Below are 24,707 nucleotides of genomic sequence, written 5' to 3' on the forward strand. Positions count from 1 at the left end.
TTGAGTCACCGACCTTGCAGTTCAAATGACTTTGCAGTCTGACACATTAGCTCACAGCGCCACACCAGGACTCCCGGACATCCTATACAGGGTCTCCATGGGTCAGAACCAACTCGATGGCACTTAACAACAACAACATACTTCTATTTAAGTCTATTTGTGGAGTTTTTGTTTTTCTGGGGTTTTTTGTTGTTGATTTTTCCTTCTTCCACATTTAGTGCCTCATTGGTTCTAGTGCCATTTATTTGGCGAATAAGTGAAATTTAAGGCTCTGACCTATATGTATATTTGGACTTTGGTCTGTATTTAGAAACTTGAAGTGACTTGAGCTGCATAACATTTTGTATATTTCCAATCCATGTCAACATGCTTTGAATCCTGTTAATTTTGCTTGAAGTGAAATTTGTGAATTGAATTTTAGAACAAAAACATATCATCTCTTATTAGTGTCCTCAAGACACTGAATCAGAGTCATAATTCAGTGAAGGGTACTGTGGGATTTGTATCAATTTATCAAATTTTACTTCTAGAGATATTTGTGATTTATAGTAATCCTGGCTCAGCATTGTAAAATGGGTTAGAAAATAGTTTTAAATTTCTAAACTTATTCATTCAGTGAATCATCTTACTAAGCACCTGCTAGTAAGCATTTTCTAGATACTTTAGATTCATTCATGAGTAAACAGACTCAGATCCTTACCCTTTCAGAGTGTACTTCATGATTGGAGCCAGACGATGGCAATAAACACGAACAAGGAACTTACGGAGTTTCTTGAATAGGGATCAGTACTTGGCTGACAGTAAAACAAGTTAAGGAAACTGGGAATGGTGAAGACAAAGGTTACAAATTTTAGAATAAGACAAATCAAGAAATTTCAGAATAGGCTTCATTGTGAAGGTGACATGTCAGTAAAGCAGCAGGCAAGGGAATGAGCCGTGGACTTATCGGGGCTAAGAACTTTCCAGATTGTACACACAGTGTCTTAACTCTGACCGTCTGCTCGGTGCATTATGCAGACCTCTTTAAAAAACGAATGTTGCATGTTAGCTACAAATTCCATACATTGTTATTTGTAAGAAAACATAATTAGGACTTTGGATACCTGCTATGAAAAAGGTCATTTCAAATAATCTTATTTAAGAAAAGCACATTAAGTGGAAAAGTTACTTGTCTTAAGGGATTTTCTTAAATTAATAAACTCATATTCTCACTACCTGCTTATTTGATAAACTTCTCATTTAAAAACTTAACACTTTGTTGAGTGGTGATTTTTCTTATCTTCCCCCTTTTGTTTTTATTTTTGTTGACAGTTAAATCGAAGTGACAGTGACAGTTCAACTCTGGCTAAAAAATCACTCTTTGTGAGAAACTCCACCGAACGGCGCAGTTTGAGAGTTAAACGGGTATGTATTCCCTCAGTGACATCCTACTCTTCTAGACTAATCCAGAATCATGTTTCATGAGGCATAGATACCAGGACTGCTGAATATGAGTGCTCAACGCTCGGGCTGTTGGATTAAACCACTGTGATTGCACAGAGACACAAACGCCGTATCAGTTTTGTAGAAATAGAGGATATCCTTAAAATCCATTTGTTACCACTTCTTTGAAACCTGTGATGATTAAGGCTGGGAATTTAATTTGTTTATTTATCAAGTTACTTACAGAGTCCTGGTGTGGTGGCGTAGGATAAGCATTGGGACTGCAAGTCTGATTAAATCACAAGGTCAGCAGTTCAAACTCACTAGCCACTCCTCAGAAACCTTACACAGGGTCACTATGAGTTGGAACCAACTTGACAGTACTTAACAACTTATTGATAGCAGAAATACTAATAGAAGTTAATTTATTTTCTGTAACTGATTCCGGTATAATGAGTTGTTCAGTGAGTACCGAGTGCTGTGTGTACAGAGCTCTGCAGGTGATGAAATATCTGCCCTCAGGAGTTGACAGTGTAGAGGAGAAACTGGAGCTCCTTGGACACTCAGTGTGATGGATAAAAGTTAGGAGAGTCTGGGAAAGCTTCGTATGGCAGGCCTGTGATCTTGCTACCTAAATGAAGGGTCAAAAGGAAATGGTTGCTTCTTCTGGAGAGCGAGAGAGGCTGCTAGGTACTGGCAGGTGGTGTCATGGGCAGGAAAGCCCCTTTGAGCCCAGGCACAGTTTAGGGAAAGATTGGGACTCGGGTTGAATGGCACTGTGTGCCAAGTACTAGGTGCATAAGTAGGCACCATTTGATTCCCTTGTTCAATTTCCTAGTTACTTGATAGTAATAAAAACATGCTTCTTTTTCTAAAGATAAACACTGGCATTCATCTGACATCTCATGAAACTTTAAGTTAATCTTTTCAGATGACCAAACCTTATCTTTTAAAAGCACCTCAAGTCCCATCATTTTAGATAAAAATTCTTCTCAGTTTCATCACATAAGTCCCCTACCTTGTCAAATAGTACACACTTTAAAAGCGTGGACTTTTTAGGGAAATCGTAGCATAGAAGTGTTTATTGTGATATGAGCAGAATTGGAGTATTGGTAAGTTTTGTCATTAAAACTGCTTGAGTCACACACAGGTTAATCCTGAAACAATACATAGAAGTTTTTGTTTGTTTGTTTGTTTGTTTTATTAATGGCTTTTTTGAAGGAATGATTTGGTAGATGTGGCTTGATAGAAAGGAGTGTGGAATGATGTTCTGATGAAATAGGAGCCCTGGTGGCGCTGTAGGATCAAAGGTGCAAGAGAGAAACAGTGAGAGGTTTGGCTGACTGGAAAAGGAAAGTGTCAGGGATGTGAGTTAAGAGGGCTCCCTGTTGGCAGTGATGTTGCAGCATGTAAACACCTCCTTGAGAGCAAATTCATTGTGCACATCCCTTCCCAACTCCCCCATGAATGATATTGATGACTTGAAAATGGTGGTAGTGGGCGTATTCACACCATAGAAATTGGAAATGTGTATAAGTCAGTGCTATTCCTCCTGAGAGCGCCAGTTGTTAATCATCTAAGAGCACACCATTACGCATTGAGTCCTTTGATAGTCTTCATGTGCAGGACAAGTGGGAAGGGTTTCTGATTCTGAAAACAAATCAAAGAGAATGTGCACTTAGGTGATTCTTGCACTGTATGGAGTTTGTTTTTTTAAAAAAAAAAAGGGCAAAGGATGAATAAAGGGAACATGGTAAGAAAGTTGCAGAAGGCTTGCACCTGGGTTTTTAGTGAATGAGCCACTAGGAAGACAGTGAAAGCTATTTTGACTTGCCCTAAGACTCTAAAATAAGCAGACAGAAAGACAGGCCCTCTCCTAGCTGCCGTTGATACTGCCACTACTGTTCCAGATTTTCAAATTGGACTTGTTGTCAAATTTGGGGACCACCTCTCTTATAGCAAATAGTACCAGCTCGTATTGATAATCTTTTTTCCATTCCTACTGCCAACATTATAGGCAAAAAAATACCCTCCTTGTTCCCCTCTGTTTATGCAATCTGACCCAACCTAATTTAAATTCCTTTTCTTCAGTGAGTCTGAACCAGCCTTGAGTGATCGCTCCCTTCCCTGACTTCCTCTAGCATTACTTCACCACTTACTATTGATGACTGTCTTATGGTATTCTCTAATTGAAGTCCTCAGGGTCAGAGATTGTGTCTTTTCTTTCTAGTGGTTTGCCTACAAACCCCCAGATGTTTATTTATACATATTCAATAGTTATTTCTGATAAATGGATTAAGATCGGTCCTAGGAAGAACATCAGTGATTCCATGGTAGAAGTAGATTTCAGGTAATGGGGAATCCAGGAACAAACTGAAATGGAAGCTGCAGAAAACATGCCACCAACCTTCTCCCACAGCACTCACTGCTCAGCTGGGGTTGGTCATCAACTGCAGTGGCCACAGAGAACTCAGACACCATACTCAGGGTCCTAGGGTTTATTAGGTGTGGTGCTGTAGGATCAGCACTGGACTGGTTCAAACCCATCAGCCACTCCTTGGAAACCCTATACAGAACATGATGCATCAGGATCCACTGGAGGGCACTTAATAACAACAACAAAAACAGGTTACAACACTGGATCAGAAAATGCATAGGGCAAGTTCTTACACAAGCCTCCCTCAGCCTAGGTAATGTTAACAAAGCTCATTCAGGTTGCTGATAAATGCCCACAGGACACACCACACCGCAACCTGAAGGCACTTGGCTGGAGCTGGGAGTCAACAAACCTAGCCCCTCCCCAATTAACTTGCTGGAGGCACCACCCTCTACAAGTAAGTCTCTTGTCCTTTCTCTAGCTTTACTTGTTCTGTGGCTGGGAAACCCATCACTCTGTCTGGTGCTCTGACTCTTAGCTCTGCTGCAGCGTCTCCTCTTATCACTCCTCGGGTATCACAGCTTTCCATGCTTGGGTGGAGGAGGTTCCATGCACAAAGATCCCTGGGTCCTAAGGACATACTGTACTCCCAGCTCTTCTTTGATAGTACTGAGATTCCCCCTCCTGCTTCTGAGATGACTCATTTTATATCCTTACTGAAGTGTCAAGTTGTTAGAATTACAATTCATTGTTAATGTATACAGCTGAGTCATGTCATTCTGTCAGTATCTTCTCCAGGCCCAGCAGGAAAAGAGTTGTTTGGTGGGAGTTACAAAGACTAAGGCTAAAAGAGAGAGAGTAAATCATTCATTATACCACAGGCACATGAGCCTTGGTGTTGCCTTGTAGTGATAAGCACTGGACTGCTAACCACAAAGTTGGCAGTTCAAACCCACCAACCACTCGCAGAAACCCTATTCAGGGTTGCTGTGAGTCAGAACCATCTCAACAGCACTTAACAATGACAACAATGATCACTGAAGGAAGTCAAAATCTAACCCTATTGACCAGCTACTTTAAGGTTGGCATAAGGACATAAATCTGGGGGTAAAGTTACCATGTATATGAAATGGAGGAAATCTAAGTTTCTAAAAATATATTTGTTTTTCACATGGGGTGGTCTCTGTAGTGAATTGCCCTGGCTAAGCTAGGCTCTGCTGTGGTAACAACCAACTCCAGAATCTCAGTGGCTTAAAACAACAAAAATGTAGTTCTTGCATAGCTCCTTGTTTGTTGCAGATTGGCTGAGTGTGTTCCTCCATGTTATTCTCAGTCAACATCAGGCAGAGGGAGCTTCCATCTGTTAGACTTTCTGACCCTAGGGCAGAGATCAGAGAGCAATTTAGCCAATCTCACACAGGACTTGAAAGGCTTCTGCCTGGAGGTGACACATGTCACTTTCAGTCAACCTTCATTAGCCAAAGGAAGTCAGTCTCTAGACAAACCATGCCTCACTTCAATGAAGGCAGGGGAGCACAACCCTGCAATGTTCCAGGAAAGAGGAAAAACAGAATATTGGCGATCAAGGCTAATGACTGCCAAAATAATCAGAGTATTTTGATGTTCTGGAATTTTTGTTTTGTTTTCTAATTTTCCAGACTGTTTGCCAGCCAGTCCTGAGAAGAACAGCACAAGAATGTCCAGTGCGTACATCTCTAGACTTAGAACTGGATCTTCAGGCATCTCTGACCCGACAGAGTCGCCTCAATGATGAACTGCAGGCTCTGAGGGGCCTGCGTCAGAAGCTGGAGGAACTGAAAGCTCAAGGAGAGACTGACCTTCCACGGGGTGTGCTGGAGGATGAGAGATTCCAGAAGCTCCTGAAACAAGCTGAGAAGCAGGTACAGATTTTGATACCTCTGTTTTCTCTGAGGACCCTACATAGAGTTAATAGTTTTTAAAGCATGCCATGTAAAAGCTACTCAATGTATGCCTCAGTTATGCTCAAACAAAAGTCTTCTTATCCTTCTGCTGGAACTTGAAACACATTTCCTCATTTTTATTATTGTTGTTGTTAAATGCCACCTAGTTGGTTCAGACTCATAGCGACCCTGTATAGGATTTCTGAATCTGTAAATCTTCACTGGAACACAATGTCTCATGCTTCTCCCACCTCATTGGTATAGTCCTTTTTTAAACTCAGAATATTGGTAAAAGAGAGGCATTGCCACCCAGAAAGATGCCGTTAGAAGCCCCCTACCTCCACTCTACCTGAAGCCTGCAACTGTGGCGGTCACTGGCTTCCTGGAAGTAAGGGAGCGTGGCAACAAAGGGAAGTACTTGCCTTGGTTTCTCCTCAGCTCCTTTCATTTTCCCAACATTAGACTTGGGAAGTAAATACTGTAGGGTTTATAACATAGATGATGAATTTCATTTTGGAATTTTTCTGAGTAGCTCTTTAAGATGCATTAAATGGTGCTGCAGTATAAGCAATGGGCTGCTATCCAGTAAGTCAGTGATTCAGACCCACCAAGTAACTCCTCATAAACCCGATACAGGGTTGCTGTGAGTCGGAACTGACTCAACAACACTAAACACTAGTAACAACAGGCACATCGATTATAACTAGATTACTAGTCTTCATTCTTCAAAATGCTCACATTTCTTCTTATTTTCAAGAAAGGTTACACTTCAGATATTGGTGTTCTCCCTTACTTTTCCCCATACAAACAGCTATGACAAAAGATTGAAATCTGTTGCCTTTTAATACAGTTTTGGGGTTTTTTTAAAGAAAGCATTTCTGTTGTCCTGCCACCTATTATTGAAAATTTTAATACTGTGCATACTTATGAAACGTATTTTTATCAAGATAAGAATTTATACTTTGGTTTGGGAATATGTGTTCAACTCCATAAATAACATAGAAATACTATTTTCCATATACCTGGAATATTATAAATGTCAAAGCATCCTATTTTTTCAATCCTTTTTGATGGAAATCTGAGATAAACTAGACACTTTGTAAAATTAATAGACAATCTTATCCATAACATAAACTTTAAGGGGTCCAAGTTGCCTTTTGGTCATGTAGTAAACGGCACTCCAGAAAAAGTTTGAGTCGCTTAGTTGACTAACGCCACTCATCCTAGATGGAACTCAGAAATTTAGTGACTTCATTTAAAGAATCAAAAAAAATACCAATAATTTTTCAGACAATTTAAGCAACAAAATATATTGCATGTCTTTATTACGTCCCACCTCTTAGAATTTTTGCACATAATAGGAACTCAAGAAATGTTTGTTCAGTTGGTGAGTTGGACTGGAGTACCTTATGTTTGACCCTATAGTGAGTACAGTTTATTAGACACTGACTTGTCCTCAAAGAACTGAATGAGTTAAAAGAGATAAGCCAAACACACCAAACTAAGTCCACCAGAGAAATTACTTCCTACTGAGATCAAGAGAGGCTTCATGGATGAAATGGCACTTAGACTGGTATTTGAAAAAGTGGATAGTGTAACTTCCCAACTGGATGGAGGCCCGGCAGGCATGGAAAGGTAGAGTAACCCTGCATGAGTAAAGGTAGAGGGAAGCCCCAGGCAGTGAGGAACCAATGGACGAGCGCCTCCAGGACAGTGGTATACAAGCCTCGGCTATTTTTCTACACAATGGAAATAGCTTGCTCTTAGGTTTGAAAACTCAATTATAAGGTATCATTTTCACTGTCTTGGGTCTTGTAACTCAACATTAGTCAATAGCTTCAAACTCTTGGTTGACTTTGATCCACTTTAATATCATGGAAAAACATTAAGTTTCTTTAATGGAATATTAGCACTAGACATATAAACAGAACTTTGCATCTTTGAGTCTGTCCTGATCCCGACATACAATCATTATAAAAACTTTGGTATTTACTTTTTTTTTTACTGATATCATATTGATAAGACTGACACATAAGTTACTTATTGTTGTTGTTTATTTGTTTTGACTGCTACCTAGTTACCTAATCTTCATTATGCAGAAGAGAATTCAATAAAGCAAAAAACTTGTTCTTTGAAAAATAGAAAACATAAATCTCTAGCAAGATCAGTGAAAAGAAAATACAAATACACGGCACTATAAAAGTAAAGACTCCTGGTATGACTCTAGGATAAGCACAAAGATTGCTAACTGCAAGTTCTGCAGTTCAAACCTACCTGCCACTCCTTAGAAACCCTATACAAGGTCACTGTGGGTCAGAACTGACTTGACGGCACTTTACAAGAAGAATAAAAGTAAAGAGAGACAAAATACAGATACATTTGAGGTTTTAAAGATAACGTAATACTTTCAGAAATACAAGGGGAGCTTCAAAGCGTTTGTGGAAAATGAAATTAAAAATAATGGACTTTTCCCATAAACTTTTGAAGCCCCTTCATATATACCCATAATTTGGACAAATATATAGGATATTATAACAGTGGAACTGATAGAAAGGGAAGAAAGATTGAAAATCCTATAACTCTTAAAGAAATGGAAGCAGTGATTTTAAATATATCTACAAAAATATTGGTTTGGATGTTTTATGGACAAGTTAGGCAGCCCTGGTAACATAATAGTTAACCAAAAGGTCAGCAGTCCAAATTCACCTGTAGTTCCACAGAAGAGTAAAGGCCCATCAGTCTGTGTAGAGTCGAGTGTAGTTGACTTTGCCATATTGATGGCCTTTTGGGGCAGAGCAGGAGCTCTACCATCTACATAGTAACACTAATCCAGATAAGACCACTTGAGCTCAGAACTGCCCATAATACTTCAAAAATCATGAATCTTTCTAATTTTGAACAAGAACACAAAGACTCAAGGGCCAAATTCTCCCAGTCTTACCCAATTCAGGATATAAAGTCTTGTCACAGGTTTTCAAAGTATCTTAGATGAATGACAGTTTAAAGGTGGTGGTTTTTTTTTTTTTTTAACGTACTTTATTTTTATATCAATTGGTAGTTGTTTGGCCACTAAATAGAAACCATAATAAGCTCCTCATGAAGAGTGAAGTCATTCTCCTTTATGTAAGTTACACTGATGCTTTTCGTCAGAAGTTGACTTTTATCGTAATAGATTTCTGATGGTACCATCTGATTGAACGGCTTCCTAGTTGCTTCCAAAATCAACTTGCACACTAAAATAATGAGGTAGAAGACCGGAAAGCAAGGTCTCTTGTGATTGTGTCACAGTTCAAGGCAAAGGCCTATGTTATCCCTTACTTCCTCAAGGGTCTATCAGTCCAGGAAACAGAGGCGAAGAGGGAAAGAGATGGCCCCTAAGGGTGTTGTTTCCCACTCCCATAGGATTAGCTCCCATAAGTCATGCAAACTGCATAGCACTGAAAGAATATCCCTGACTTGTTTTGGGTGTGTGTGCTGTAAGATTATATTTACTGTAAACTCTATAAAATGTAAACTTAAGAGGGTTGAATTAAATGGCCTCCAAGGTCCCTTCTAGTTGCAAAATTCTGTGACCTATTTATTGATCAGATACTGTTGAGTCAATTCCAACTAATTATTGCTGGAAGTTTATGGCAAACATTGCCTTAACTCTCCTACTATCTCACTATTGCTCCATCTACTTCCTAATCTACACGCAGGCTCATGCATACACAGACACATACACTGCCCTTTCATTTCCACCATTTCCCTGTAGCATTGGGGATTGGTAAGATTTTCAGCAGAGTGGTCATAAAATGCCTAACAATGAGTAGAGTGCTTGCCAATTGCCATAAAGAATATGGCTCCCAGAAAAGCAGTTAATTGAACCCAGCAACAGATCTTGCATTTGCCTCTTTGTCAGGAAAGCTGTCAGATCTCTGGGTTGCACTCCATAACACTCTGCTTCTTCCTCTGTGTTCTGAAGTCTGTTTTGTAGTGAATCTTAGTGTCCTTGTATGTTGTACCACCTCCCTTAGGAAACAGAAGTAAATTAAGACTGGATTGTTTTCATTATTCCAGTATGCTTCTTAACAGGACTGTAGGTAAATCACTTGACCTTTCTGCAGGTAAGGTCCCCATCAAATAAACTTAAAGGTAATCATACTCTTCTAGGGAGCATAAAACATGATGTGCAGTTCTCGGGAACCGGGCGGCTTATCTCAGGACTCGTGGTGAGAAGGGAGAAAAGAATGCCTTATGAGGACTGGTATTTTTCAAAATGAAACTAGTGGTACTTACAAAGCAGAAATGTCTTTTTCTCAAGTGTTTCACTGTTAAAATGTCAAGGTTTTATGGTATGAGATGTTTTTAGAAGCTTAAAATAATACAGATGTTAGCATTTTTAAAAGTTAGAATCTGCTGAGAAAATTATGTGTGATTTATTTATTAGGAACAAAATAAATCTTAATGATTACAATTTAATATTCATCATTGAGAGTTAACTGCCTCCATAGGCCATTACTATTGATTAGTAACTAAATACAGTGATAAATTTTGTCATGCATATTTCCAGAGAAATGTATATACACACACACACGGAGAGACAAATATAGATTCATTAAAGTGTATTCTTGTTCAGCCTTGAAAGGGTATCTTTGTGTGTTCCATGGTCAGTCTTGTTTTATGCTAATAAAAACCAAGTTTTGAAGTAATTTTTAATCACTACAAAAATGCTGGTAGTTGAAAAGATCAGCGTCCATTGGGCTACTTAAAGAACCGTCTTAATCGACTCCATGGCACGTAACCACCACCACCACCACCACCATCACCACAGGAATACAATAGACCGCCTCAGTCCCAGTCATGTGGAAGATGACTAAAGTCAGAGAATAGAGTCCACAAGCCATCATCTTACTTATCAAATAAAATAAATTTTGTTTTGAAAACTAGGTCAGATTTTCTTGCATAGGTCCATCTACCGCATACTTTCCTTCTCTGCCTTCTCCTGATTTATTTGTTGTACAAGTTAGTAAACAGATGACTTTTGAATGATTGATTAATATATGTGATATGTTACCAAGAATTAGCATCAATATTTTAAATATAATTATTAATTTATTAATTTGCTACACCACACTATGGAGATCATATTTCTTTGTGTTTACCTAATGGGAAATCATCCATTTATTGAAGATGTTGTTAAGTGCCTTCAAGTTGGTTCTGATCCATAAATGACCTTGTAGAGAGTTCCCAAGGAGCAGCTGGTGAGCTTGAACTACCGACTTTGTGGTTCAAACCAACTTTTCAGTCTAGTGCATTAACCCACAGCACCACACCAGGACTTCACAAACTAACCAGAATGTCACATTTGTTCTCTTTGAACTTGATTTACATAAATGTAGAAGCTGAATACTAGTTAATATATCCCATCAGGTACAAAATAGCCAAGAATTATTACTTAATAAGTGTGCTGTTGTTGTTGTTAAGTGCCATCAAGTCAATTTTGACTCACAGCGACCCTGTGTAGGGTTTCCAAGGAACGGCTGGTGAGTTTGAACCCCCAACCTTGTGGTCCAGTGCTTATCTTACAGTGCCAAGTATAGGCTATTTTTATGGACCAAATATTTCAAAATGAGGCTAGGAATAAGAGGCAATTAAGAAAAAAAAAAAAAAAAAGTAGGGGAATCATTTGTGGTTAAAAAAAAAAAGAAAAGGAAGTTAACTATAGCTTTATGCAAAATGGTATGAATATAATTGATACTTCATAAATACTTGCTGAAGAAATAAGTTTTATTTACAGGAAGTTCAATAGTGTTTTTCTTTCAAAATTTAGATTGAATTAGGTATTCATAGCATTAGTGGTTCAAACCCACCAGTCACTCTCTCCTCAGGAAAAAGGTGAGGCTGTCTACTCTCATAAAGATTCAGAATCTGAGAGAGCCTGTAGAGGGTCACTGTGAGTTGAAATCAGCTTGATGGCAGTAGGTTTTGTTTTTATTTTTAGTATACAAATTTCTTCTTATTTGAGAATATTTTTTAACTTAAAAAATATTTTTAAGTTGAAAAAAATAATGCACATTTATAGAAATGACCCCAATCCTATTTATGCTTTTCCCAAAAATAGAAGAGAAGGGAAGACTTCCTAATTTATTTTATGAAGCAAGCATTACTCTTATACAAAAGCCAGACAAGAACACCACAAGAAAAGTATAAACCAATATCCTTAATGATCCTAGATGCAAAGACACGAGCAAACCAAGTTGAAAGCATTGAAAATTTTTAAATTGATTATATAATTAAAAGGATGCTATGATCAAGTGAAGTCCTAGTATGCCACTGCAGGGTAATGCACTGGACCGTAAGGCTCGTGGTTCAAACTCACCAGCTGCTCCTTGGAAACCCTATACGGGGTGGCTATGATTTGGAACCAAGTCAACGGCACTTCAGAACAACAACAAATGATTAAGTGGAAGGAAACCTGGTAAGATAGTAGATTATGAGTTGGGCTGCTAACCCAAGGTAAGTAGTTCAAATCTATCAATTGCTCTGAAGGAGAAAGATGAGTTTTTTTGCTTCCAGAAGATTTATACTAGGGCTTTCTGTTAACACAGTGTACACATATTACATTGATTGGAGTCCTGGATAAACACAGGTTGCCAGCCACAAGCTTGGTAGTTCAAACCCACAAACCGTTCCTTGAAAACCCTATACAGAGTCGCTATGAGTTGGAAACAGTTCCATGGCACTATACAACAATTACATTGATTTTTCTAATGTTTTACAATTGTAATGCTTTACAGTCCCCTCCATGCATCCCTTGAGTCTTAGTCTTGGAAAGGGGTTTGCCTTGATGGCTACTGTTCTTGTAGTAATCAATCAGACTGCCATTATTGTTTTTGATTTTTCCTGCTGGTCTTTCTTTCAAGAAGTATTTTCTGATCTTCTAGCCCCTCTAGACTGGCCTGCTGTAACAATGCTTTTAAAGAATCCCTTGGCGTCCCTGAAGGAGCCCTAGTAGCACAATGTTTTAGTGTTCAGCTGCTATTCAAAAGAATGGCAGTTTGAACCCACCTAGTGGCTCTAAGAGACAAAGAACCTGTAAAGATTTTTCTTCTTAGGAGTTGTAGAGTCAGTTCTGACTCACAACAATTCTATGTACAGAAGAACAAAACGTTGCCCGATTCTGAACCATCCTCACAAAACATTGCTATATTTGAGTTCACTGTTGCAGCCAACATGTCAATCCAGCTCACTGAGGCGTTTCTGCTTTTTCATTGTCCCTCAACTGAGTACTGGCCATTACTGATAAAGGAGTTCTGGTGGTGTAGTGGGCTATGTGTTGGGCTGCAAACCCCCCAAGGTCAGCAGTTTGAATCCTCCAGCCACTCCTCAAGAGAAAGAGGAAGTTTTTTGCTCCCGGGTGGAGACCTGGATGGCCAGCAGTATGGCAAGACCTGAGGACTCCTGGGCCCAGAGGCAGTGACATGGCCACAGAGGACTAGAGTGGAGAGTGAAGCATCTAGCGGATATGAAGTGAGGGGAGATGCACAAGAACACCCACACTTGCAGTTAGTACCCACTTGACCTGGCTTCAATGGCTGGATGATCAGAACTCGACTAGAAGAAGAAAGAAGAGGAAAAAAGGGTAATCCGCTACCATTTGATGAACTTGATCTATACTTATGGATGTAGTAGCTCAAAAGAGGGAACAAATCTTTACAGTGAGGATCATTCCCACCCCCTCGGTACACAGGGTTGACAGGGATGGGCAACTTAGGCATAGGCTACCCAAAATGGGGAGCTACAAAAGCAAGATGTGACTGGCTTACAAGCTTTCAAGAGGGAGCCTAGTTCTAGAGGGTGCAGAGGAAGGTAGACTCTCCACTGAGTGGTTTCCAACCTGTCTGGACAGGGCTGATGAAAGGAGATGGTGATAAGACTCTTGTGGTTCAATAATGAATAACTGCTATCAGGACTGACTGTGAGGATTGGAAATGTAAAGGAAGATGTTTTGTAACAAAAGGAGGGAAGTGGCTGATTTTGCAGTCCATGAGCTGAGGTCCCTGGGACCACCAAGGGAGAAGAGCGAGTGCAGGACACTATCCAGAGAAGCAGTGACTCTAGAGATGGAGGCAGAGACAATGAGTGGAAAGATGGAGTGGCTGGGGATTCTGAATTCTGGGAGGGAGAGGATCTGTGTGCTGACGGCGGGGTGGGGTGGGGGAGGGGCAGCCTTGTAGTGTGTACCCTTTGGTTGGTTGATGATGCATGGAGGAGATTTTAACCATGGCAATGAAACAAAATACAATAGCATGAATGTAAAGCTAATGTTCTCCCATGTAAACGATCACTTAATTTACAATAAAAACTTGGGGTCGGGGGAAAGCATTGTTAGTTCCTGTGCTGTGAAAATGACTGGTACTTGGTAAATGTTGCAAGAAGCAGAGCTGTATAAACCAAATCAGTTCATCTTGGCAGGGATACGGTGATGGACGTCCGTTACATAGATGGGAAGGAAATCAGAGTAAAAGCAGCAGGATTTCACTTTCAGCTTATAGCAGCTCCCCAGAGTGTGGCTTACGCTTTTTGCTAAGTTTCCCAACATTTCTGTTGAGGACTGAGAGGAAAGCGAAGACAGAATTTACCCTATATGGACACCATGGTCAATTAGCATAATGGCGTTCAGAAAGACAATGCTCTACATCCTACTTTGGTAAGTAACAACTGGGATCTTAAAAGCTCATGAGCGGCCATCTGAGGTGCAACTATTGGTCTTTTCATGGGCAGAAGAAAGAAAAGTGATGAAAATTTGAAGATGCTTGAAATCGACTAGTCCAGTGGACTAATAGAACATGTGAACATTAGTCACCACAACTCGGAAGCCAGACTAACTAGATAGTACTCAAATACCACTATGAATTGCTCTGAAAGGGATCACAGTAGAAGGTCCTGGATAGAGTGGAAGAAAATGTGGAACTAAACTCAAAATTATATATATATATAAAGACCAGGCTTACTGATCAGAAAGAGGCGAGGAACCTGAGACTATGACCCTTGACCATCATTCACATCTGGAAAGGAACTCACCCTTGAGACCTAATTTGCAGCCAAGCAGTAGATGAGTGTATAGAGGGAACAACACTAGTAAGATATGCTCACCTTGGAATGGTCAATCACTCAAAATCAAAAGGGCAACATTTACCTAAGGACAAAGTTGAAAAAGGATGGAAAGAAGAGTGGAATGGAAATAACAACAGGGAGGAAGGAAATAGGGTAACTGTTGTTACATGGAGGGGATCACAAGATGAAACATAGTATATGATTTGTTGAATGTAAAACTGATGATCTTCTGTATAAACCTTCACTCAATTCACAATGAAATGTTTTTTTAAAAAACAGGTACCTTGTATAGGCACCAAAATTTTTGTTTAGAAGTCCTTTTCTTAAAGCCACTCTCCAAACAAATCCCCAAAGCTACTTTATATATTTCTAGTGCCCCACTGTTCCCTAAGACATAAATAAAGTAAATTAAAGTTTTATTTCTGTCAGATGGAAATAACTATTGCTTTTAAGTATATATTGGCAAAACTGCTTTTCCACTATACCACTCCCCCATATTAAGTACATATATTTTTTTAACGTCTCCAGCCATTTGACTTTAATACAGTTTCTTTTATAAGGCACAACTGCAAGAAACCTATATAAAAATACAAGCAATTGTAAAAAATAAACCTTTGAATTAAAAATCTTTATTGTGTACTTGGGCCTTTGTAAACTATTTTGAACATACATAGCTCCTACCCTCCTGGAGCTTATGAACAGTGCAAATAGCTGGGTCCACAATGCGGAATCGAGCCATACGCTGAGTTAACAACCAGGCAGCCTGTTATTTGCACTTCTACAAGGGAGAAGTCAACTCCACTGTGGTGGGTGGCAAGCGGGGGAGCTACTCAAACCACAGTGATAGTTGTTAGCATAACTCACATAATTTTCAAATATGAAAGGAGGAGGAATAACCAGTTACACATTGATATTTATGCCTCGCTTCCTATTTCAGTGTTTTATGTAGCTAAGGAATGGTCCTTTTATTTGATACCATCCGGACAAGCAGTTTGCACTGTGTCCATTCTAATTTATGGCAATCCCATGTTGTGTCAAGAATAGAACTGTTCCATAGGGTCTTCTGTGACTGATTTTTTGGAAGTAGATCAGCAGCCCTTTCTTCTGTTGTTAGTTACCATCGAGTTGGTTCTGACCCAATACAACCCTATGCACAATAAAACAAAAAACTGCCAGTCTCACCATCGTTGTTATACTTCAGACCATTACTGCTGCCACTATGCCAATCCATCTCATTAGGGGGTCTACTATTTTTTGTTGGCCCTCCACTTTCCCAAGCATGATATCCTTCTCCAGGGACTAGTTCTTCCTAATATAATATGTTCTAAGGAGCATACTGGTTTTTCTTCTTCCAACACAGATTTGTTTGTTCTTCTGGCAATCCATGGTACTTTTAATATTCTTCTCCAACACCATAACACAAATGCATCATTTCTTCTACGGTCTTCCTTATTTTTATTTTCAACTTTCACATGCATATGAGGCAACTGAAAATACCATTGGTTGTGTCAGGCAGACCTTAGTCCTCAAATTGACATCTTTGCTCTTCAACACTGTAAATAGGTCTTGCATAGCAGATTTACCCAGTACAGTGTGTCATTTGATTTTTTTAACTACTGCTTCCATGAGTGTTGATAGTGGGTCCAAGCAAAATGAAGTCCTTAACAACTCCAATCCTTTCTTCATTTATTACAATATTATTCGTTGGTCCAGTGGTGAGCATTTTTGTTTTCTGTACATTGAGATGCAATCCATACTGAAGGCTGTGGTCTTTGATCTTCTTCAGTAAGTATTTTAAGTCCTCTTCACTTTCAACAACTAAGGTTGTATCATCTGCATGTCACAGGTTGTTAATGAGTCTTCCTCCAATTCTGATGCCAAATTCTTCTTCATATAATCCAGCTTCTCGGATTATTTGCTCAGCATACAGATTTAATAAGTATGGTGTAAGAATACGTCCCTGGTGCCCTCCTTTCCAGATTTTAAACCATTTAGTGTCCCCTTGTTTTGTTCAAATGATTGCCTCCCTGTCTGTATATGTACAGGTTCTTCATGAGCACAACTAAGTGTTCCAGAATACTCATTTTCCACAATGTTGCCCAGAGCTTGTCAAGATCCACACAGTCAAAAAGTCTTTACATAGTCAATAAAGTATAGGTAAATCTCTTTCTGGTATATTCTGCTTCCAGCCAAGATCCTTCTGATGTCAGCAGTGATGTAACCTCGTTCCATGTCCTGGTCTGAATCTGGCTTGAATCTCTGGTAGTTCCCTGTGTATGTACTGTGGTAGCTGTTTTTTAATTATCTTTAGCAAAATTTTACTTATATGTGATATTAATGATATGGTCTGATGATTTCTGCATCCCTTTGGGTCACCTCTTTGGAATGGGCCCAAATATGGATCTCTTCCAGTCAGTTGGCCAGGTAGCTGTTGACTCACTGGTGAACCAGGTAAGGCGATAGATGGCCTGCTTAAAGCCCGACAAAGGGGAGCCAGATATAGGATCCAGAACAAGAGAACAAACATTGCCTAAGTGTTGCTGAGTATAGCTACAAAGACTCAAAAGAGCTGAAAGCAAAAGAAGTACTCACTTGATTGGCCATGCAAAGGAATGCACCAAGACTCACATTACCAAAAAACTCCTCAAGTCCTGGGCCAGGGGTCTTTTAAGCCAATAACTAGTGTCTGATTGGTGTTCCTCAGAATGATTCAGCACAAGAACTAGTCTTCTCATCATTCTCAGTCAGGAAGAGGTGTCACAAAGAGGTGCCTATGTCAGGGAGGGGGTAGTCTTTGGTAGAGGTGTGTTTGCTGCCATGTGACATCAAAATCTAGGACATTTTGCTTGTTTGTTAGTGTGTGTATTAGGTGGGCCAGTTCTATGACTCTACCCTCCTTTCTTTTCCTAGTTAAGCAGGAAGTTGATGGTTTGCCTAATAAGGGAGCAGCTTTAAACAGAAAGATAATTCTTGTTTTAACCCAGATATCAAAGATGACAACTGATCTGCTGAAGGCACTCCTGAGGATACTAAGGATGGTGGCTAAGTCACACCCTTTGTTAGGCATCAAGATTCATCACCTTAATCCTGCCTCACTAACATTACACATAGTTCATTCCCAAATGGGACCATAACCATAGGAATGGAGGCTAGGATTTACAATACTTCACAGAATGGAAGATTATGACTTCATAAATATATATGGATTGTTCTAATTTTATTTAAAATATGTATTCATATAAATTATATATGGATTATTCTAATTTTATTTAAAATACATATTCATATAAATTACCTGAATGTCCCAACAGCAAACCAGATAATAGCTTATGGGTTATTAGATGTTGTGTTTGTTAAGTGCCTTCAAGTCAGTTCAGATTCATAGCCACCCTGTTTAGGTTTTCCAGGGATCAGCTGGTGGGTTTGAATTGCTGAGCTTGTACTTATCCTACAGCAGTACACCAAGAGGCCAGAATATTCTATGTTGTTAAAGTGCCATCGAGGTGGTTCCGGCTTATAGCAACCTGTGTAGGGTTTCTAAGAAGCAGCTGGTGAGTTTGAACTACCAACCTTGTGGTTCAAACCAACCTTGCGGTCTAGTGCTTTATCCTACAGCACCACACCAGGACCCCAGAACATTATAGCAGTCAGAATGACGAGTTATAACTTAATACAATAGTGTGGATGAATCTCATTAGTATAATGTTGAGCAAAAAAAAAAAACGTAAAGGATTTCATTTCACTTGGATCAGCAATCAGTGCTCATGGAAGCAGAAGTTAAGAACATATTACTGTGGGACAAATCTGCTGCAAAAGACCTTGTTAAAAATCTTAAAATGCAAAGGGAGATATCATTTTGATGACTTAAGTTGTTCCTGACCCCCAAGCCACAGTGTTTTCAATCACCTCATGTGCATGTGAAAGCTAACCAATAAAAAGGAAGACCAAAGAAGAGTTGACACATTTGGATTATGGTGTTGGCAAAGAATAGTGACTATGCCAGTACTGCCCGAAGAACAAAGACACGGTTTGGGAAAACTACAAACAGATGACTCCTTAGGATCAAGGACAGCGAGACTTTATCTCACATAGATTGGACATGTTATGAAGGGGGCTCCCTCCCTGGAGAAGGACATCATGTAGTGAAAAGGTGGAAGACCCTCAACAAAATGGATTGACATAGTGCTTATCACAGTAGGCTAAACAGTTGTGAATATGGTACAGGACTAAGCAGTGGGAAGGTCTGTTATCCGTAGAGTTGCTATGAGTCAGAACCGACTTGACGGTACCCAGCAACAATAACAGAGTGCTTACTGTTACTCCATTTACATAAAGGACGAAAGTAAGTACAAGTGATATATGCCATGAGTAATAGTAATGCTAAGGAGCTCTGGTAGCGTAGTGGTTACCAATCGGGCTGTGAACCTTAAGGTCAGCGGTTCGAAACTACCAGCTGCTCCGCGGGAGAAAGATGAGGCTTTCTACTCCCGTAAAGATTTACACCCTCGGAAACCCTGTACAGGGTCGCTATGGGTCGGAACCGACTCGACGGCACTTAACAACAACAACAATAGTAATGCTGGTAACCCCTGTAGGGACGGGGGGAACCAAAAGGAGTTTGGGAACTGGTGATGTTTCATTCTTGATCAAGGTTCTAGTTTACATGGTTGTATTAATTGAGCTATATAATTAGGTATACTTGTTTGGTATGTATACTTTACTTCAATAAACATCTTTTTTAATAGCTCAGAGAGGAAAAAGTCAAAAAAGATGAGTAAAAGGTTGAGAGCATACTCAACAGAATGTCAACAGTATGTATATTCTAGAAACAGTGTTACAAGTAGTTTTCAATTAACTTAGGGGCATTGGGGGGACTCTTAGGTTTTTCCTGATGTAAAAAATGGGAACACATCGTTCCCGTAGTATGATATTTTAACTGGAGTTAAACTAAGCGTGCCCTAAGTTCATGGTTGTTCCACATCAGTGTGAGTTTGGCCTGATGGAGCTGCTCTCAGATGGATGAGAAAAAGATACCCACCTTGTTGTCTGTGTAGGTTGCCCTCCTGTGGCTTTGTACTTGACTGTTTTTCAAGCCTAGTAGCATATCCTGTGGGATTTCTCATTTATATTTTGGTTTTCTGTATCTTCATTCCCTTGTCCAGGCTGAACAATCAAAGGAAGAGCAGAAACAAGATTTAAATGCTGAGAAATTGATGCGACAAGTCTCCAAGGATGTGTGTCGGCTTCGGGAGCAGAGCCGGAAGGTACCTCGGCAGGTGCAGTCCTTCAGGTAAATAGGCCCTGCCCTGGACCAGCTCTCAGGTCACCCTCACATCATCTGAACTCTGTAGGAATTCATACCAGAGTGAGATTGAAGACACCAACTCCTTTGCTCCCCAGTTTGAATTTATAATTGTTATCTCTGCCTGCTTAAGATTAACTACTCCACTGATAGACAGATGTCTTGATTCTGTTAGGGCTTTGAATAAAGTTGAACTCCTCAAGAATCCAAGTTATGCCAAACTCCAGAAGCAGTTCTTATATCTTGTTGAGAAATCTCTGCAAGATGCGAAAAAGCGCGGAAAAGTCAGATGCTTCTTGGCATTTTTGTTGCTCATTTACTTGGCAGACATTCTTTGGCCATCCCCTGAGCCGTGCACCTTGCTAGGCCCCACAGTGCAGAGACCAAGAGTAAGTGTGCCCTGCTCTTAAAAGAGTAGCGGGGAAGGGGACAGATGGTGGCAGGGCTGGGTGGAAAGAGCCAGCTAAAGGTGTAGGGGAATTTGAATCTGTGTGGGGCAGGCATTAAGGGCTGCAGACACTGTCAGGACAAGACTATAAGAGAGGCAGCATCTGAGCTCATACTGGATGGATGGCTAAGAGTTTTCCAGGCACTAGGTGGCAAGTTTGGAAGGGCATCGCAGCAGGAGAAAGTACCATGCATCTGATGATGGCTGTCAAAGAACAGATTTGGGCCCAGACCCCAGAAAGGCTTTGTATGCTGTGCTTTGTTGTTGTTAGGTGTCATTGAGTCACTACTGACTTGTAGTGACCTTATGCACAAGAGAACGGAACACTGCCCGGTTCTGCGCAAAAGCTTTTTAAATTTGAGTTTAGCTTATAAGGAAATCAACAGGGCTCTCCAACCACAAAAATAAGTGACAAGGATAGATTCTTCGAGGGGCAGACTTTCGAGGCATTGTGAGGAGTGGGCTGGAAGAGAAACTGACCAGGGGGAAACCAGTTAGGTGACAGGAGTGTGACCTGGGAGGAGAGTGTCTGGGCCGAGGTGGAGCACTGCACTGTGGTGCCCAGGATTGTAATCCACAGTACTAGAGGAAGAGCCGGTGTGGGGTGAGCACACTGAATGCTGCCCGTGGGCACATTAGGTTAACAGTTCTGCAGCTCTGCCCAGGGAACGAGGCCAGTAGACAAATGGAAATAACCACCTAAAACCAATTCTAAGGGGCAGACCAACTCCAAGCCAGTTGCTTATACTGGGGGGTCATTCCCATTGACTCAAGCACCATATCTAGGATGAAAACTCCCAATGAGTCAATGGGAATGACCCCCAGTATAAGCAACTGGCTTGGAGTTGGTCTGTGCTCTAGGCAGAGTGCACCCCGGATAATGTGAAAAGGCAGCCACAAGAGGGGGTCTAGGGAATGCCAGCCGTGGGTGGCGGGGCGAGTACATACAGCAGAAGATTGAAGAGGAAATAGTCTGAGCAGTGAAGGCGAGCAGGAGAGTGCGGTCTTGGATCTGGAGGCTGGGAAAGAGATTGCTGCTACTGTCCAGTGCAACAAAAGAGCAGAAGGAAAAGCATCCCTTAGACAGGCTGAAAAAGTCATTGGTGACATCCGGGGACAGGTGCAGTCAAGGGACAGGATGGAAATAGGAAAACTTCAGGAAAAAATGTGAAGGAGAAAAGAAAAAGGAGGCCATGTAGCTTAAATGAAAGTTATTAGTTGCACAGTGCCGTTGAGTTACTTCTACTTCTAACTCCTAATAACCCTGTACAGGGTTTCCAAGGCTTTTAAATCTTCTTGGGAACAGAAAGCTTCATCTTGCTCTCACTGAATGAAAATAGGGTCATATAAAAGGTCTTCTTCATGATTGATTGTGATTTAGGCATGTGTGTATATGTCTGTTAGGTATAGAGGAAACTTTAGAAAGCTTATGGCTTAAGTGAGAGAAGCTAGAAGAGAGGGAATGATTTGAAATGTCAAGAAAGACACGGTAAATGCTGAGCAAGGATAGTTGGGAAGGGAAGGGATTTGGTGCCATGTGGAAGTGCGAGGCCAGGAGAAGCTGGAGGGAAGTGCCAGACTGAAGGACTCCAGAAGTAGAAGGAAGGGACGCTGAGACATACTGGGCTTAAGACTTTATTTTTGATGTAACATTTGAGAATAAAGAGCTAGGTCTTTCTTGCCTCTATTCTGCTGAAGAATCATTCTTGTAGTATTTAGGGAATTCTACTACTTGGGATTTCCAGACGAAGACAGACTAGGAAGGAAGGAGTGGCGAACGACTTCCAAATATTCAATCACTGAAAACCTTTATGAATAGCAGAAAAACCTGTCATATATAGTGCCAGAAAACGAGCCCCTCAGGTTGGAAGGCACTCAAAATATGACTGGGGAAGAGCTGCCTCCTCAAAAAAGAGTCGACCATGATGCCACGAATGGAGTAAAACCCGTGGGAGTAAAGCCTGCAGGACCTTCATTTGCTGATGGGGCACATATCAAAATGAAGAGAAACAGCTGTAAACATCCGTTAATAATCAGAACATGAAACATACAAAGTATGAATCTATAAAAATTGGAAATTGTCAAAAATGAAATGGTGCGTATCAACATCGATATCTTAGGCATTAGTGAGCTGAAATGGACTGACAACCACATGGTTTATTACACCGGGAATGACAAATTGAAAAGGAATGGTGTTGCTTTCATTGTCAAAAAGAACATACTAAGATCAGTCATGAGGTACAATGCTATCTGTGATAGGATAATATCAATGCGCCTACACCTAAAGGTTGACAGTTCAAAACCTCCAGCTCTTCTGCAGGAGAAAGGTGAGGCTTTCTTCTCTTGTAAAGATTTGCAGCCTTGGAAACCCTGTGCAGGATTGCTATGAGTCAGAACCAAGTCCACAGTACTTAACAACAGTACAACAGGGAAGACCAGTTAATAACCACTGTTATTCAAATTCATGCACCAACCATTAAAGCCAGTGAGGATGAATAGAAGAATCCTACCAACTTCTTCAATCTGAAATTGATCAAACATGCTATCAAAATGTATTGATCATTACTAGTGATTGGAATGCAAAGGTTGGGAACAAAAAGGAAGGATCAGTAGTTGGAAAATATGGCCTTGGTGATAGAAATAATGCTGGAGATCGCATGATAGAGTTCTGCAAAATCAATGATTTGTTCATTTCAAGTACTGTTTTTAGACAGCATAAGAGACGATTATACACATGGACCTCACCAAATAGAATACACAGAAATCAAATTGACTACATCTGTGGAAAGAGATGATGGAAAAGCACCAAGGTGGTGGTGGTTATGTGTTGTGGAGTCGGTTCCGATTCCTAGCGACCCTGTACAGGGTTTCCGAGGCTGTAAATCTTTACGGAAGTAGAAAGCCTCATCTTTGTCCCACAGAACAGCTGGTAGTTTTGAACTGCTGACCTTGAGATATAGGTGCATAGATATTATCCTATCACAGATAGCATTGTACCTCATGACTGATCTTGATATGTTCTTTTTGACAATGAAAGCAACACCATTCCTTTTCAATTTGTCATTCCTGGCATAGTAAACCATGTGGTTGTCAGATTCATAATGGCCAGTACCAGTCCATTTCAGCTCACTAATGCCTAAGATATCGATGTTTATGCGTTCCACCATATCGTCAGCCAAAACAAGGCCAGGGGCAAATTGTGGAACAGACTATCAATTGCTCATATGCAAATTCAAACTGAAGCTGAAGAAAATGAAAACAAGTCCACGAGAGCCAAAGTATGACCTTGAATATATCCCCACCTGAAGATCAGATTTGGAACATTAAACATTAAAGACCAAAGACCAGAAGAATTGTGGAATGACATCAAGAACTTCATACCTAAAGAAAGCAAAAAGTCATTAAGGAGAAAAGAAAAAAGATCAAAATGGATGTCAGAAGAGACACTGAAACGTGCTCTCCAGCATAGAGATAGATGCTAAAGCAAATAGAAGAAATGAGGAGGTACAAGAGCTGAACAGAAAATTTCAAAGGTCAGCTCAAGAAGTCAAATATTACCATGAAATGTGCAAAGATCTGGAGTCAGAAAACCAAAAGGGAAGAACATGTTCAGCATTTCTCAAGCTGGGGGAACTGAAGAAAAACTTCAAGCCTTGGATTATTGAAGTATTCTCTGGGCAAATTATATAATGATGCAGAAAGCATCAAAACAAGATGGAAGGAATACACAAAGTCACTGTACCAAAAGGAAATGGTTGATTTTCAGATGTTTCAAGAGGTAGCATATGATCAAGAGCCAATTATACTGAAGGAAGATGTCCAAGGTGCACTGGAGGAATTGGCAAAGAACCAGGCAGCAGGAATGAATTAATGGAATTAAAAATTGAAATCTTTCAAGAAAGTGAGGCGGCACTGGAGGTACTCACTCATCTCTGCCAAGAAATTTGAATAACAGCTATCTGGCCGACTGATTGGAATAGATTCATATTTGTGCCCATTCCAAAGAGAGGTGACCCAACAGAAGGCGGAAATCATTGGAGAATATCTTTGGTATCCCATGCGAGTAAAGTTTTACTAAAGGTAATACAGAAACGGCTGCAAGCATACATTGACAGAGAACTTCCAGAGGTTCAAGCC

The 24,707-nt window shown here is 40.3% G+C and overlaps 1 protein-coding gene across 1 annotated transcript in view; it reads left to right on the forward strand.

Moving 5' to 3' along the window:
* Positions 1-24,707, forward strand: part of WWC2 (WW and C2 domain containing 2) — a 323,966-nt gene that overhangs the window by 296,391 nt on the left and 2,868 nt on the right. Inside the window, exons 19-21 of the mRNA XM_006834501.1 lie at positions 1,312-1,404; positions 5,458-5,700; positions 19,983-20,110. Coding sequence (XP_006834564.1) covers positions 1,312-1,404; positions 5,458-5,700; positions 19,983-20,110 — 464 coding nt within the window. The remainder of the gene's footprint in view (positions 1-1,311; positions 1,405-5,457; positions 5,701-19,982; positions 20,111-24,707) is intronic.

Source organism: Chrysochloris asiatica, unplaced genomic scaffold (genome assembly GCF_000296735.1).
Source record: "Chrysochloris asiatica unplaced genomic scaffold, ChrAsi1.0 scaffold00011, whole genome shotgun sequence".
Taxonomy (NCBI): Eukaryota; Metazoa; Chordata; class Mammalia; order Afrosoricida; family Chrysochloridae; genus Chrysochloris; species Chrysochloris asiatica.